The sequence below is a fragment of the Littorina saxatilis genome, linkage group LG12 (assembly GCF_037325665.1).
Source record: "Littorina saxatilis isolate snail1 linkage group LG12, US_GU_Lsax_2.0, whole genome shotgun sequence".
Classification (NCBI taxonomy): domain Eukaryota; kingdom Metazoa; phylum Mollusca; class Gastropoda; order Littorinimorpha; family Littorinidae; genus Littorina; species Littorina saxatilis.
Window position 1 is genome coordinate 54,663,761 of NC_090256.1, and position 16,688 is coordinate 54,680,448.

Sequence of the window (16,688 nt, forward strand, 5' to 3'; positions counted from 1 at the left end):
AAACCAGCTTTCCTCACGCAGTGTTTACTTTCGCTTGGCAAAACCGAAACAAGCTTTCCTCTTGAAAATTAAACAGTCCGCATGTCCGCTTCATTGTCAAAAACGATCGGACCCTTGACCACTTCTTCTGTAGGTTAATCGGACCTGTGTCCTGCTGGGGTTAAAGCTATAGGTCCTGGGGAAATTGGATCGGTCAGAGACCGGAGACCGACTAAAATGTACATCACTGATGTTGGGATGAATATGTCAGGTTTGAGGATGCACATTTCTGTAGGTTCATCTCGGTATTCCACCCCCTCGGCTTTCTGTTGTAAATATTAAGCTGAGCACGGTGATCGAATGTGGAAGCTACGTTTGGTCAAAGGTCACAGAAGATTTGCGTCGTGCAGCGAAGGAAAGAATCGCGATCTTGTTTCCGAATCGGTACCTCTTTGTTTTTCATTAGACCTGTCATTCTGCTTGCTCGGCTTTGTTAGATGTTTGCATATCGTGTTGCTATTTTCTTTGCTTTTATTATTGTTTCTTACTTGTGCTTCGTTTATCGATACAACGCAAGTAATAAAAGTGTTTGGCAATTTTCAGGGAAAATGGAATGCTACAAGTACAACGCATGGTGTATTCCAGGATATCTGATCAAGAGTTGGATGCGTTGGTGGAACCAATTACTGCTTCCAACAAGCTTACTGGGTCCTTAATGATACAAGCTCGTCTGAAAGGACAGGGGACAGTACTTCAGGTAACTCTTCTGTGCTGAATATTAGAATAGTAAAGCTTCAAAAAGGAATTTTAAACTGTTGAAAAACAACTGAGAAATGGACCAATGTTTCACAGTCACAGATTCTGATTTTAAAGTTAAGTAATACCGTTTTTATATTTAGTCAAGTTTTGACTAAATATTTTAACGTAGAGGGGGGAATCGAGACGAGGGTCGTGGTGTGTGTGTGTGTGTGTGTGTGTCTGTCTGTCTGTCTGTCTGTGTGTGTGTTTCGATCCATCATACAACGCCGCAGCTATGGAGGTCAATGCGTTGCTTCGGCAGGGCACTGTGAACTCCCCTAGAGTTGTATTTTGGGACCATGATTTTATGTTTTCTGCTGGAAAACAGTTTACGTTACCTGAATTTGCAGCGTCATTTCCTGGGTGATGGTGTGCATCTAGCAAACGTATATTCCCAAGCTTGGGACCTGTTGGCGTAACATATCAAGATCAAGAAGATCAAGCAACGTCAGGACAGGCCAGGTTGTACAAGTCCCTTCGTCAGGCGATAAACACAGTCGGTTTTTGTGTGATTAAATAATGTTGTAGCCGGGTCAGGTTGCATTGTGCGTTTTGACTGATCAGCTTACAAAGCACGGGTATAGGAACAGGGAATCTTCAAATTGTTTACATTTTCTTTCTTGTTTGATGCGGGTGGGTGGCATTATAAATCGACGGCTCTAAATGGGGTCAACCAGATCGGTAGATGGGAAGTAACTCGAGTTTATGACAGGCTCGTTGTGGATGATGTCCCTTGTCTAAAAACCAGTTCAAGGTGGAATGGTTCTTTGATCAACACGATTGTTGAGTGTTCTGTCAAATCAAGATATCGTGACATGTTTCAACAGTATGTTTCTGTGTTGGTGGATAGTATGGATCAGTGTTTTTCCAGAGTACTTGGAAATAATTTTCAGGTGAGATTCTGATGAACATGTTGGTGTTACGATGCCTTTTCATGTGAGCGTTTGTCAATTCAGAGAATCAGAATATTTGTTCCTGTGGAGGTACTGTATGTCAATTACCTCGGGTGTTTGTCATTTCAGTGAATCAGGAAATATTGGTTCCTGTGGAAGTACTGTTTTGTCAATCACCTGTTATTTTGCCAAGGAGATTCCAAATTTATTTTGGTTGTGGTACTGTGCCTGTGGGCTAGGTAATATTTCATGTGTTGTTTGACTTGGCAGAGAATCGGGAAATGTTTTTCCTGTGGAGGTACTGTTGTCACTTGTGTTGGCTGGTGCCTCACAGATTACAAACACTATTTTGGTTAAAGTACATGTACCGTGGGCTAGGTAATATTTCATGGTGGGGCTGATTTTTCAGAGAATCAGAAAACATGGTTCGCTGTTGTTCTTTTTGTCAAATTAAGCTATAGGGCCTCAGAGATTCCAACATTAGTTAGTATGTGGATTTGTTAGCCAGGTATTATGTTGGTGTGTGACAGTTCAGAGAACCATGATGTAATTTCCTGTTGGTGTTCTGTTTGTCATAAATGTATTGAGCCTCAGAGATTCCAAACTCGTTTGGTGGGGGTACTGGGTGCCAGGATTTGAGTTTGACACAGAAAACACAATTGGTTTGAAGTACTTTGGGTCAGATTTTAATCAATTTCTTTGGTTTGTATTTCAGACTCCCAAAATCTGGTGACAACTTCAGAAGTATGGGATATTAAACACCTTTTACAGGCTGAACAGTGAAGGAGTTGTTAACTCCTGCAAGGAGCAGCAGACAAGTTCAAGGCTTATGTGTAATTCTCAGTAATCTGACAAATAAGGCTGTGTTCACATATCCTGTTTTTTATGCACAGGAATATGCCTCCCAGGAGGGCAGCGTCAAGGCGGGTAGCCGAAGTGACCCGAGCCGCTGCAGGTCGGCCAAGGGCCAGCAACCAGACAGCCTCGCAGCGACAACCCGGTGGGTTTGAGTCAGCCACAGCAGGAGGGGAAGAAAGCGCCACTGCTTTGGCCGCGGTATTGGCAGAACTACGCAGGCTGGGGGAGCGGCAAGAGACCTGCCAAGTGGCCATTGTCTCGCTCCAGAAAGACAACCAACGTCTGCAAGAAGCTGTTTCGGGTGATCGTGAGGCCATCGCCTCAACATCGGGATCGATGACAACCGGTACCAGCAATTCTACCCTGTCTGGCTCGGTTGCCAACCTGGTCAACACAATCACAGGTGAGGCGGCCACCCAATTGGTGCCTGTTGTTTTGTTCGTCGAGGATAAAGTTAAACGCAGGATCTGGGGCCCGGGGCGTCAATCCACAATGACAACTGAAAAGTTTCAAATGGAAGCGTGTCAATGTTAATTGTAATTCAATCTGACAATGATCTCTTTCCTGCGTTCATGCGGTTGCAAACAGACCAGAATTGGTTCTGTTCTGTTCACATAGTACTTTGAGTTCACTTACATGCAAGGGTTCCCGCAGTGGGGCACTGCGGTTATGAAATTAAAGGCCCCTCCTGTTTTTGGAACCGCAGGAGCTTTCTAGTTTGCTGTTAGGTAGATTTTTGGTTCCTCTTTCCTGTCATGCTCTCTTTTTCTTCATGAATTCTTTTCTTTTTTCTGCCTTCTTGCTCATTCACCTGTATTTTTTCCAAAAATCTCTTCTCTTGCCGCTTGTCTCGCGATTCATGTATAGTTTAATCTGTTAGTGTTCTGATGTAAGTCCAGCAGTAGATAGGTTAAGCCTATTTTAACATACTGGAAACTGGTAATCTTCCAGTAGGTATTAATTTAGTTTTACTAAAGCCTGCTGGGACACAAGTAATGGGTTAGTGCATTTGTAAACAGGAATCGCTTGACAAGTGGCCCCCTTCATCCCCCCCCTTCCTCGTCCTGATATGGCTCTGCGTAGTCGGCTGGACGTTAAGCAACAAACAAACAAACAAACAAACATGCAAGGGTGATGCACAGTATTCCTATGGAGAGAACTTCATCTTTAAGTGTACTTCGATTAACTGAAGATATTCAATTGTTTACTTCAATGTGGGAGGTGTGCAATGTGTAAATACACATCAACTCAGTCAGTAAGATTTATGTGCAGGTGTATGATGCAGAGCTGTCAGCCCCTATGAAGCTTCATGTGTAGCAATCTTGAATTTATAGTGTAGCAAATGGTGTTTATCTTTAAGTATTGCATCATCTTATAATCCACTGCACCTACATGTTTATATGTCAAGACACAAATGTTGCAATAACTGTGTTCAGACAAGAAAACAGCAGCAGGAACAAATGAACATTGTAGAGTGTCTGTATAACGAAGTAGCATTTTCTGTTTTACAAGTAGCATGCTACATCGAAAGCGTAATAGTCTGCAGCTCTAATTGGGCCACTAATGCGGCATGGTGCTTTTGGATTCCACAAGTTATTTTGCATGTTGTTTTTAAGGCAAATATGTCAGAAGCTCCTAAAGAACTTTAGTGGGTAAGCCTGTGACATTGTTGTCCACATAGAGAATACTATATGGTTTCCTATGAAATACCAGTTTTACACAAGTTGTGCTTTTAAATATTAAACTGCGAACAATATTTCAAAACACTAGTGTAAAACTGGTATCAAACAGGAAGCCATGTAGTATTCTGTTTATCCTACATACAGGGTTCGTACAGGTCATGGAAAGTCATGGAATTTGATTTTTAATTTTCCAGGCCTGGAAAGTCATGGAATTTCAATTCAAGTCATGGAATTTAACATAAATAAGAAAGAAAAAAAATTAACCTTTAGCACGCCAGCTTTCTTTCGAGTTGTTTCTTGACAACAAAAAGTATGCGGAATTGGAACGAATTACCAAGGAAGATCTTCGCAATGAACTGTGTATCGCGGTGAAAAAAATGACAGTTCGTCAAGTCACAGTGTTAGTGACGGTTATGAAACGGAATTTACGAAAGTGCAGATGGATACAAACAGTGGCTGGTCCAGTTTAGTGAAATGACAGGACCAGCAAACATTACCGATAATCTGACTGCGTAGCAAATGCTTGACTTGCTTGTCAAAGAGACACTGCGTAGAAACTGACTCAAATTCAGTGCAAAGCAAGCCAGTGTCAAAACTGGCAGTGACAAGATGTAAAAAGTTTGCGTGTTCGGAAATGGCGACCTGTGGATCTAGTCATGGAAAATGTTATTGAGGCTCATGGAAAAGTCATGGAATTTTGTTTCTAAAAACCAGTGGGGACCCTGTACATACTGTTGCATGTTCATTGCTGTAAATGTCCCTTTGTCGAAGCGCCCAGATTGAAGAAGCTTACAAATTGAACCTGGATCTCTCCGAATGCCTCGTGTAATCTTTTATGTCAAAGCAAGGAAATGTCACTGGTGTGGTGTTTACGTTCTTAAAATTCTTCCGAGTGTTCAAAGAAGGACGCTTGTTTCGGTATTGGAGGCAGTGAAAAATCAGGTCCTTGTCAGACAAGACCTCTTTACACATGCAATGTAGAGTGAATGGTATTGTTATGACATGAGTGGTATGTCACGTTAGTGTAATAAGTTGTATTCTTACACGCTCCACAAAGGCACAGAGTACGGGGAGCCATCCAGCGGGTTGATCCTGGTGGAGTAGCTGTCAGAGCTTTGGCGTTGAGGCCCACGAGACGTCGTCTGTACCAAGTATCAGGACCAAACGCTCTCTGGCATCTAGACGGATACCACAAGTTGATATCGTGAGTACAGCTACAAATACATACACTGGGCACAAAAAAATCCTTTTTCAAAATTTGGTGAATGTTGAGTGTGTCCGGTGGTGGGGAGGATGTTGGGGGTTGTGCCAGTTTGAACATGGAATTTGAGTGGATTGATACAGGTGGCATAAGGAATTCTCTTAAACATTATTTTATGACGCTGGAATCTTTCTTTTAAGACCTACATAACCCTGAGATAATAAGGTCTTATAATGGGGGTAAACTTACAGAGGTTATGAGCAGAATATCTTAGAGAACAGCATACCTGCCAATTGCTATGATTTTGGCGCAGCATGCTCCGATTTTGCAGGAATTGCTACGCTGCTACTCTAAGGCCTGAGCTGCTACGCTAAAAAAAAAAAAAAAATGACAAGCGTGCAAAATGTTCACTTATTGCTTGACAATCAACAATGAACATTGCATAACTAGTCGAGTACCGATGGCTGGGAACCACTCCGTTATGACTCGATATTGTCCACGTGACTTGCTTAGCAAATCGTGAATTTTATTGCAAGCATTCGCATTTCCGGTGACTCTATGCGCCAATTGTGAATTTGATTAGAATATGCAATGCACTTGTTAAGTTGTAAGCTGTGCACAGTGACGGTGTTAGAAGTGGAAACTGGAGGGAGACAGGATAAAAACGGGGAAACGTAAGGGTGGTGAAGATTATGGTGCAAGTTCCACGCCGATGCGGGCAAATCATTTTCAACGATTTTTGCCGAAGAATTCGACAGACTTTGCGTGTATAGGTAATAATACCTGCTATTCCGACTTGGTTGTGTGACAGACGTTTTCTTCCACACGAGATTACGTTGATTGTCTAAATCTACTTTTTGACGGAAGTGACCGAACAACTGTGAATGACGTCTCGTTATATGGGAATGACGTCACAGTCATCGTCACAGTCTGTATCTTTTGAAGCATCTCATTCTTCATGACGTCTTTCTGTGTCTGCATCCGCAAAATGTTTGTTCATTCCGGAATCTTTGTCATCTATGTTCAGAACTCTGTCCTTATAGTGTCAGACAAACAGGCCTCCTGAGCGAACCACTTTCCAAGGGAAGTTAAATTCGCGTATGGAAACAGTACTGTCGTCTGGGGTGCCGTTTTCAGTATTCTGAGCGTTGAAGAATCTGTAAAGAGAAGAAACGATAACAGCAGGAGAAATAAAAGTCGTGTGTGCATTTTATGTTTTTTTGGAGTGACGATTTTGAGTTTGAATCCGTTCTTGCCATGCTCCTAAAGCGTGTAACATACAATCTTGCATACGTTTGCTTTAGTAGTGGCAAAGAAGGAAAGCGTGTGACATTGAACTATGGTTAGACGGTTGTAATGTCGTAGAGCTCTCAGAATCTTACAAGCGTTTTTGATGGCATTTTAAATGCGGGCTTGCGATTCAAATTTAAGATTATGCGAGTGCTACGCTTATAAACACCAATTGCAACTCTGACATTGGGTGAAAGTTCCAAAATGCTACTCTTTGGGCTTCACAGGGGTTGGCAGCTATGAAACAGGGTCTTGAAAATGTCTTGTTTGGGATCGTAAAAGGAAGGGCGTCTTCTAAGGGGTAGGTGGGTAACGAAGGTGAGTCGTGTGCAAGTATTTTCTTTTCTTTTCTTTTTATTTTGTCATTTTCTGGATATGTAATGAAAGACTGGTTCATTGATGATTTCCCCACGGAATACAAAACATATTCTGGTTATACCTTACCATTTCTACTGGGTGGTTATTTAAATTTGGTTGCTTGGTGTTTTTTTTAACAATAAACACCCCTTCAAGTTAACAGAGAAATAAGCAGAGGGGGGAATACTTTTCGGTGAATACCAAGCTACCTAGTCCTAACAAATAACCACCCAGCAACCAGTCTGAATCCTCGATAGCTCATAGGTTGAGAAACCACACTGTGTGGTCACTGCTTGGTGACTGAAAAGTTCTGAATGCTCAAATATTCGAAAGAGGAAAGAGCTCATACATACTGCATTTACACTATTCATTTCAGGTTTCAACACACAGAATCCAATATAAGATCCATAAGTTTGGTTGTTTTCTAAATCAAAATCTACGTTGTACCAGACACAAGGTTTCAAGGCAAGTAACTCTCATATTTTGTGTAGAAAATAGAGTTGTTCCCATTTTGCATTTGTACAAATAAAAAGACAGTAATCTGTAGGTCAATTATATTTCACTTCATAAATAGAACTTTTTTTCCCGAGATACTTAAACATGAAAAGAACGCAAAAATATTTGCCTTATCGTCTTAGCAGAACAACTATGTACTTTATTTTATTCGAAATTAAATTAACTGCTATAAAGAGTTTGCAGAATTGCGCAATTTTCACAGAACTCTTCAACCATGGATTAATCACATGCTTGTGCAGGTAGACTGGCTGAGTGAATAATACTTGATCAAAATAATTATGTGTGCTGTGGGCAGGCTGTCTGTCTGTCCAAGGACAAAAAATGTAACGTTGAGCTGTTATCTCAGAAGTTTATACAGCTAGACCTCTGAAACTTTGCACACTTTTAGGGTTTGATGATTTCACGAAGTGACCCCAGTTTCGTTGACCCTCATCAAATTTTGGGGTCACAGCGGGGTCATGTTCGTTTAATAAAAACTTAACGTTGATGTTATCTCAGATGTGTTTTTAGCTAGAGCTTTAATAGTACGCACACTTCTAGGTTTTGATAATCTACCAACTTGACATAAGATTGTGGGCGGGGATGTAGCTCAGTCGGTAGTGCGCTAGATTTGTATCCAGTTGCCTGCTGTCAGCGTGAGTTCGTCCCCACGTTCGGCGGGAGATTTATTTCTCGGAGTCAACTTTGTGTGCAGACTCTCCTCGGTGTCCGAACACCCCCGTGTGTACACACAAGCACAAGACCAAGTGCGCACGAAAAAGATCCTGTAATCCATGTCAGAGTTCGGTGGGTTATAGAAACAAGAAAATACCCAGCATGCTTCCTCCGAAAGCGGCGTATGGCTGCCTAAATGGTGGGGTAAAAACGGTCATACACGTAAAATTCCACTCGTGCAAACCACGAGTGCACGTGGGAGTTTCAGCCCACGAACGCATAAGAAGAAGAAGAAGACATAACGTTGATTGACCTTCGTCGCAGCCCACTTCGTCAACATCACGGGCCAAAGAATCTAGACACAGCCATCGTCAAACGCTGAAGAAGAAGAAGATTGACCCTCATCAAATTTTGGGGTCACAGGGGGTCATGTTCGAATCAAAATATCTTAACATTGATGTTATCTCAGGTGTTTTTGAAGCTTGAGCTTTGAAACTTTGAACACTTGAAGGATTTGATCATCTACCTACGTGACCCTAGTTTGGTTGATCCCTGTCACATTTTGGGGTCACAGTGGGGTCAAGTTTGTAAAAGCTTTACATTGCGGTTTTCTCAGTTATTTTTATTAAATTTCACTGAATTGTATGTGTTATTAACCAGCAGACATTACCAAAATTTTGCTTATTTTTATCAAATTTTAGAGTCCCAGCAGTTAGTGGAATCCTCCTTTTAAGACCTACAAGACCCTTAAGGCTTATGGACATGACGAAGAAAAGTCATATAAAGCAATTGCTTTTCTTGATTTATTTCTTTGCAAAATTGAAGAAAGGTGGATTAAATGGGTTACACACCTTTTCTCAATGATATATATTAAAAATAATGGTCTTGATTCTCGGTCATGAAAAAGCACTTTGACCATTACTTTTTAATATTTACTGAGCATGTTACCTGTACTTATTTCCCAATAACTCTTTAATCAGAATTTGTGTGGTGAAATCACATATGGAAACGGATCTCTGTTTGTTATATTGCAGGTGGAAAATGGTGATTCATGGGGCAATCTATGGCTTTAGGCTGAGTTTAGCCGGGCCACTACCTTCCTCCATGCCACCGAAACAACAGGTCAGAGACCGTTCGGGATCTGTTTTTGGGTGGAACCCAACGCTTTGGACTCCCGTCAAGAGTCCGCATGGACCATGGTGGCGAGAATCTGGATGTCGTCGCCCTCATGAATGAACACAGGGGAGAAGGGAGAGGCAGTGCGATGCAAGGCCGCAGTGACCATAACCAAAGGATCGAGTGTCTCTGGCTCGACGTCTGGAAAGATGTGGTGAACCCTTACCATGACCTGTTTACTGCAATGGGAACACCACAGGCAGAAGGTGGTCTGGGGATACTGAACATGGACAATCCCATTCACTTGTGGGCCCTCCACTATGTTTTTCTGCCCAGGCTGAACCGGTCCCTACAGTGGATTGTGGAACAGAAGAACCACCAACCCCTGAGGACAGAGCGCAACAGAACTCCCCTGCAGCTCTTCTTCAGGGGGATGCTGGAGAGACGAGCCAGCACATCCACAGCAGAACAGGACTTCTGGAAAGGGAGAAGCCTTCAATCGATAATCGAGGACCATCCTTTGCCAGACAGTCGTTAGGATGTGCCTGCCACGGCTTGCCCCCTCTCTGAGGAACAGCTCGTGCAACTAACGGAGCGCATTGACCCTCGGAGTGGGCCACCCACCGATCAACATGGTCAGATGTTGTTCTCCAGTTCGTTGCCAACATGCTCGAGTAAAAAAAAAGTTAGCTTGTGGACACCCCAAACCTGAAGTGTATAGCAGACCTGTGAACCCATACGATTTTGCCATATTTTGTACGCTTGATTGTCCAGACTACAAGCAGATTGGTCAGTGGAATCACAAGAAAAATTCATTGTCTACTTTTATTTACAAGCGCATTCCAAAGCCGATCCAGTGTTTTGACACATGATTACTGCTTTTGTCAATGAAAGAAGCATTCGTTTTAAATTGTAAACTTATTAGGCTACTTGCCCTATCCGCTCCAGCCACGTAATCGTGCAATAAATCTGCAATATCTTGCATGGCGTTGGGAGGTGTGCCTCAATTTGCGGGTTTGCTTTGAGACCTCAGAGTAAGGATGTGTCTGGGTGCAGACACTTCGCCTTCAAAAAAGTTAATTTTCACTGAGCAGCATTGGGCTGCAACAATGAAAGCCTCAAAAACAATCATAAAGTTTGTTCAAAGTACCAAGCATGGTAGAAGGTATAAGCAACTGTTTTTTTCAAATTGGTTTAAATCTGCGCTCTAATTCTAAACCAATCTTTGTAAAGTGGAAAGTCATTCAAATAAAGCGAAATTATGTCCGCTGTGTATTTTATTATTTTTAAACACAGGTACTGCACCACGAAAACAATATTGCTAAAAAAAAAAAAAAATATATGTACACTTTGTGAAAGAAAGTTGTAAAGAAAGTTTTACACAATGATTTGCCATTAGGTTACCTGTTTAATTGCACCAGTCCAAATTTCTTTTGATGTATCTATAGTATAGATTTATAAGGTTGAAAATTGCTGAAAGTTTTTAAAACAGACTATTGTTTTTGAAAAAGACCTTAGTGTATTTTTAGGTTTATTGATGCTAGATATATTTATATATATATGTATAGGTTACAACACGAGTGGTTTTTTATATGGCTTGTATTTCAGTCAAGACCCAGCGGATGAATATCATCGGGAGACACGAGCCTCTGGCGAGTGTCTCTCGATTGATATTCCCGCTGGGTCTTGACTGAAATACAAGTCATATAAAAAACCACGAGTGTTGTAATCTGTATATCCCATTCTACCATCAAACACAAAGTGTAGACTACTAGCGGCACTGTTGCGATCTGTGCAGGGTAAAACTGTTGCCAGCGAGACTTAGCCCTTTTGCAACCTTAAACTAAGTGACCGTCGCTGAAAAAATAAAACGAATGAGTGCATCGATAAGTACGCGGTAACACTACTTTCAGACCATTTAAAAGCTTTAAGTAAAGGTTCATAAGTTGCAAGAAAGTAATGAAGTCGAATAGAAATTAATTTAGTTGAAGCGCACAATTCTTTTGTTTTGCGTTTCAGGTCGGCAGAACGGGCGAAACGGGTTTGGGACCCATTTGGCTTACTCGATTCAGAATTGATTCCACGTTGTTTTTCTCGAACGTGTGTAATTAGGCTTATTGACAGAGAAGCAAATCTTAGGGAACAAATATGTAGGTTTAGATTTAACCATTTGCTCCCTATTTGAAATGTATCTACGTGATAAACTGTTTTGCGAGTGTGTTTGCATGGATGAACTTAAACTGGTATGGGTGAGAGGAAAACGCGACCGACACGTCTGTCACCGCCGATTGATTGCATTTTGAAGGAATATGACTGGATTACGGAAAAATATGTGGACTTACTGCAGAGCCAGGCAAAAGAGTAGACTTGCTCGCAAAACACGTGAAACAGCCGATGTTTGATAGCTGAAGGCGCACACCGGCAAAACACACTACCGACAGATTCTCAAAAGTCGTCTGCTAACGATGCAAGGGGAGGGTACTCGTGTTTTTGTTTTGGTTCGCTAGCATCTGGTTATCTTGTAAGTTGAATGTTCGTTTTTTTCGACCTGCATTGCTTTCATAATGAAAGAAACTTTTGCTTATTGCATCTCATACATCAGATCAGTTCTGAGATTCATTTTTGCGTGCAACTGATATGGTTTTCTGAGCCGTGCAATACGATTTTAGAACTTCATACAAATGTGTCACATTGTTCGGCGCGAGGTCAAAGGTCGGGAGGAAAGTAGTCCTTTGCCCAAATCGGAATCTGCACTATCATATATTTTTTGGAGTCCATGATGTATTTATTGAGCTATAAAATATATATACCCATACTGAAGTAACAGAGACAAAGAAGGGAGGTCATGGGATATATATATATATATGGCTTGCCCAATCCAACGTATAAAGGAACTCATTGTTATTCAGCCATTAACCTTCGCCGGCACTCGTTATCGACTACTCACGACGCATTCGTGGGGCCGTGCAGACCCATGCTTCTCAAAGAAGGAAAAATGTGCATATCCTTCCGTGGCACTCGTGGGGCCGTGCAGACCCATGCTTCTCAAAGAAAGAAAAATATGCATATCCTTCCGTGGCACTCGTGGGTCCGTGCGGACACAGAAGGGTGTTTGATGCAAATATCTCTTAAACGAGTTGGAATTTTTTAATGAGCTTTTAGAAATGCCTCAGACACCTAAAAAGCTATCATCTCCTAAAAGCTCATTAAATTTCAGTGATAATTAATTAATTAATTAATTAATGGTCAAATTTAGACTGCACACGGTATTTGGTAAAATATTATGGGTCTGCATGGCCACACGAGTGCCACGGAAGGGTTTGCACAATTGTCCTTCTTTGAGAAGTATGGGTCCGCATGGACCCACGAGTGCCTCGGAAGGGTATACACGCTTTTCCTTCTTTGAGAAGTATGGGTCCGCACGTCCCCACGAATGCTTCCGTGTGTAGTCTAAATTTGACCATTAATTAATTAATTAATTAATTAATTATCACTGAAATTTAATGAGCTTTTAGGAGATGAAAGCTTTGTAGGTGTCTGAGGCATTTCTAAAAGCTCATTAAAAAATTCCAACTCGTTTAAGAGATATTTGAGACAATGACAAAAGGTGACGTTTTCATGTCAGTATGTCCCAAATGACATCACCAGTACATTTTTCATTCTATCTAATCTGTTTTCGTTCTATTTTTTCTAATAACATGCGTTAACAATTGATTGCCAACTGGAATGGAAGAGCACAAAAAGTGTAACTTGATATGTAGTTTCTCTAGAGGGAAAAACATCTTCCACTTTCATGTCAGTGTGTCCCATGCAACATACATTTGCCAAACAGCTATGTGTAAGTAGATTATTTGTTAGTGGTATAGAAAATACTGATCAACAATCAAAGTCAGTTTTCACATTCATTTTCTACCTATTTCTTATTTGTTTATTCTTTTGGCATCCCGCAGTGGGGCACTGCGGTTATGAAATTAAAGGCCCCTCCTGTTTTTGGAACCGCAGGAGCTTTTTAGTTTGCTGTTAGGTAGATTTTTGGTTCCTCTTTCCTGTCATGCTCTCTTTTTCTTCATGAATTCTTTTCTTTTTTCTGCCTTCTTGCTCATTCGCCTGTATTTTTTCCAAAAATCTCTTCTCTTGCCGCTTGTCTCGCGATTCATGTATAGTTTAATCTGTTAGTGTTCTGATGTAAGTCCAGCAGTAGATAGGTTAAGCCTATTTTAACATACTGGAAACTGGTAATCTTCCAGTAGGTATTAATTTAGTTTTACTAAAGCCTGCTGGGACACAAGTAATGGGTTAGTGCATTTGTAAACAGGAATCGCTTGACAAGTGGCCCCCTTCATTCCCCCCTTCCTCGTCCTGATATGGCTCTGCGTAGTCGGCTGGACGTTAAGCAACAAATAAATAAATAAATAAATAAATAAATAAATAAATTCTTTTGGCAATGGTGAAATGTCAGCAATCGTGTGTCATTCGGGACAGTAGACATGACACCTGACCTTTTGTCACTGTCTCATTTGCAATCAAACACCCTTCTGGGTCCGCACGGACCCACGAGTGCCTCGGAAGGGTATACACGCTTTTCCTTCTTTGAGAAGTATGGGTCCGCACGTCCCCACAAATGCTTCCGTGTGTAGTCTAAATTTGACCATTAATTAATTAATTAATTATCACTGAAATTTAATGAGCTTTTAGGAGATGATAGCTTGTTAGGTGTCTGAGGCATTTCTAAAAGCTCATTAAAAAATTCCAACTCGTTTAAAAGATATTTGCAATCAAACACCCTTCTGGGTCCGCACGGACCCACGAGTGCCGGCGAAGGTTAAAGACATTTTCCGAATTACAATGGTTTAATAGCCAACTTGCACAATACCCCTTTTGAACAGCTCTCTGGTGCGAAAGATAAGGAAGGTTCACTTCCCTACGGGCAAACGTTTTGCTCTCACAAGCACTGGTGTTCTCTGGCTTGTGTAAAAAAACCAAAATAAAATCTCAATCGCCTTACTTTTGTATACAGGACATGCTTGGGTACTTTGAACGAACTAAAGGATTATTCTTGCGGCTATTATTGCCGCAGCCAATAAACCTTTAACGACTTTGTGTGTGTCGGTGTGTGAATGCTCTGATTTGTTTTGCTATTGTGTATTGCCGTGAGCTCTGGCGAGAAGGGGTGATTAATTTATGTTCATTATTATTATGTCTCACTGTGTTTTCACAGCTGTACAGAACAGTGAAAGGGATACTCGTTCAAACTTTGGTATGATGCCATGAGCGCCATAGTTTAACTAGAGTCAAATCAGTTATTTTTCTTTTTATATTCAATGGTGCCTCATTCACCCATATTCATCAGAACATAAGCTTTTTGCAACGTTCATTGAAGGTCAAGGTCCCTTTAAGTTACCTATCAAACCTCATAGTGGTGTTTATTGTTTATGGTTAGTGTTTTCCCCTGGAGCAATTTTTTGATTAGTGCTTTTGTGAACAAGAAACAATTAACAAGTGGCTTTATCCCATCAGCCCCCCCCCCCCCCCCCCCTTCCACGTGGCGATATAACCTTCGTGGTTGAAAACACCAAATAAAGAAAGAAAGTGTTTTAAACATTTTCAGTTCTCCATTTAGTTTGGTGAAGTAGTGTAGAGCATTTTTTGAACATCAATAATCATGTATGAATTTATTGCATGTTTGTTGCTAGAATATTAATCATTCTTCTGCTGAAGAACTTTGTGCCTGATGAAAGTAAACATTGTGGTCAGTCGCATAGGTACCCCCCGCGGGTTTGGGGGAAGAATTTACCCGATGCTCCCCAGCATGTCGTAAGAGGCGACTAACTGATTCTGTTTCTCCTTTTACCCTTGTTAAGTGTTTCTTGTATAGAATATAGTCAATTTTTGTAAAGATTTTACTCAAGCAGTATGTAAGAAATGTTATGTCCTTTGTACTGGAAACTTGCATTCTCCCAGTAAGGTAATATATTGTACTACGTTGCAAGCCCCTGGAGCAAATTTTTGATTAAGTGCTTTTGTGAACAAGAAACAATTGACAAGTGGCTCTATCCCATCTCCCCCCTTCCCCCGTCGCGATATAACCTTCGTGGTTGAAAACAATGTTAAACACCAAATAAAGAAAGAATAGGCACCCCCTAAAATCAAAGGTGAGTTTTAGATACTAAAATGTGCCAACAATTTTAACAGCACACCCGAGTCCCCTTTTTACTTTAGTTGCAAGATCAGTACATGTTCTATCACGGAATTTTGTTTTGTTTTTGTAATTATGTGTATTTAGAGATTTTTCAAACCAAACTATTAATCTTTGAGCTCAGATGTCCTACTTTTTGACGTATTGGTATGTTTATTCAAGGTAAGCTAGACGAATCATTTGTATCAGGAAACTAAATGAAATTCTGATTTTATGTGAAAAATTGAATCAGTATCACAATTTCAAAAATTATTCATATTATGTGCTGGTTAATGACTATTAAATTTGCAAGCCAAAGCTCTGTTTGCATTCTGAATTTTGCATGTAAATGTCCCATTTCAAAGATCACCTATATATTTAGGTGTGTGTGTAGTCTTTTTAAGAACATCAATTATATACATTTATTGGATCTTGATTGCTTGAATGTGTATGACACATAATTCTTGTGTATGAATAAATGTGTATGACAAGTTTGAATATTGGATAATACAAATTGTTTGTATGGATTTTGATTCCTGTATGGTGAGGCAATGAACATGTGCGAGTGAGATGTCTATGATGGACAGCAAAATGTAGTTATGGATTCATGGCTGCTAGTCTCATTTCCAGTCATATTAAAAAAAACAAGTTGTTTTTACAAAAACACAAAACATAACTCAAGTTGTCTGCCACAAATACAATTAATTTTAATCAAACAAGTGTCATGCAGAAAATCCACTTTAAATAAGGAAAATCATCACAAAATGGAATGCATACTTTATGTTTATCACATCACAAGACACACTGGTAATACTTGGCAGGTGAGAGTTAACCCATCACACAATGGAATGAATATTTTTATCACATCATTAGACTGGTATTACTTGGCAGTTGAGAGTTAACCTATCACAAAATGGAATGAATACTTAATTTTTATCCCATCATAAGACTGGTAATACTTGGCAGTTGCGAGTTCATCCATCACAAAGTGGAATGAATACTTTAATTTTATCACATCATAAAGAATACATCGGTTCTACTTGGCAGGTGACAGCTGAACAGTTAGCAAAACAGTCACTATTTAATACTGGTTACAGAGACGAGGAATTGAGGCTGAAATTTATAAACTAAACAAGAAAGCTGAAATTGTGTGAGCCGTTTGTTCGTTC

At 40.6% G+C, this 16,688-nt stretch overlaps 2 protein-coding genes across 5 annotated transcripts in view; both read left to right on the forward strand.

Annotated features, from left to right (window-relative positions):
* Nucleotides 1-16,017, forward strand: part of LOC138982257 (uncharacterized) — a 16,593-nt gene extending 576 nt beyond the window's left edge. For 2 of the 4 annotated variants that reach the window (XM_070355494.1, XM_070355497.1), the window contains exons 1-4: nt 1-736; nt 2,564-2,931; nt 5,268-5,414; nt 9,263-16,017. The exon at nt 1-736 is cut by the window's left edge and continues 576 nt beyond it. In XM_070355494.1, coding sequence (XP_070211595.1) covers nt 9,418-9,882 — 465 coding nt within the window. In that variant the 5' untranslated portion in view covers nt 1-736; nt 2,564-2,931; nt 5,268-5,414; nt 9,263-9,417 and the 3' untranslated portion in view covers nt 9,883-16,017. Of the gene's footprint in view, nt 737-2,563; nt 2,932-3,660; nt 5,415-9,262 lie in introns of those variants that run through there. The other 2 variants (XM_070355495.1, XM_070355496.1) reach the window with 2 other exon arrangements.
* The window catches only part of LOC138982259 (uncharacterized), a 95,435-nt gene that overhangs the window by 61,600 nt on the left and 17,147 nt on the right, over nt 1-16,688 (forward strand). The gene's annotated exons all lie outside the window — the stretch shown is intronic.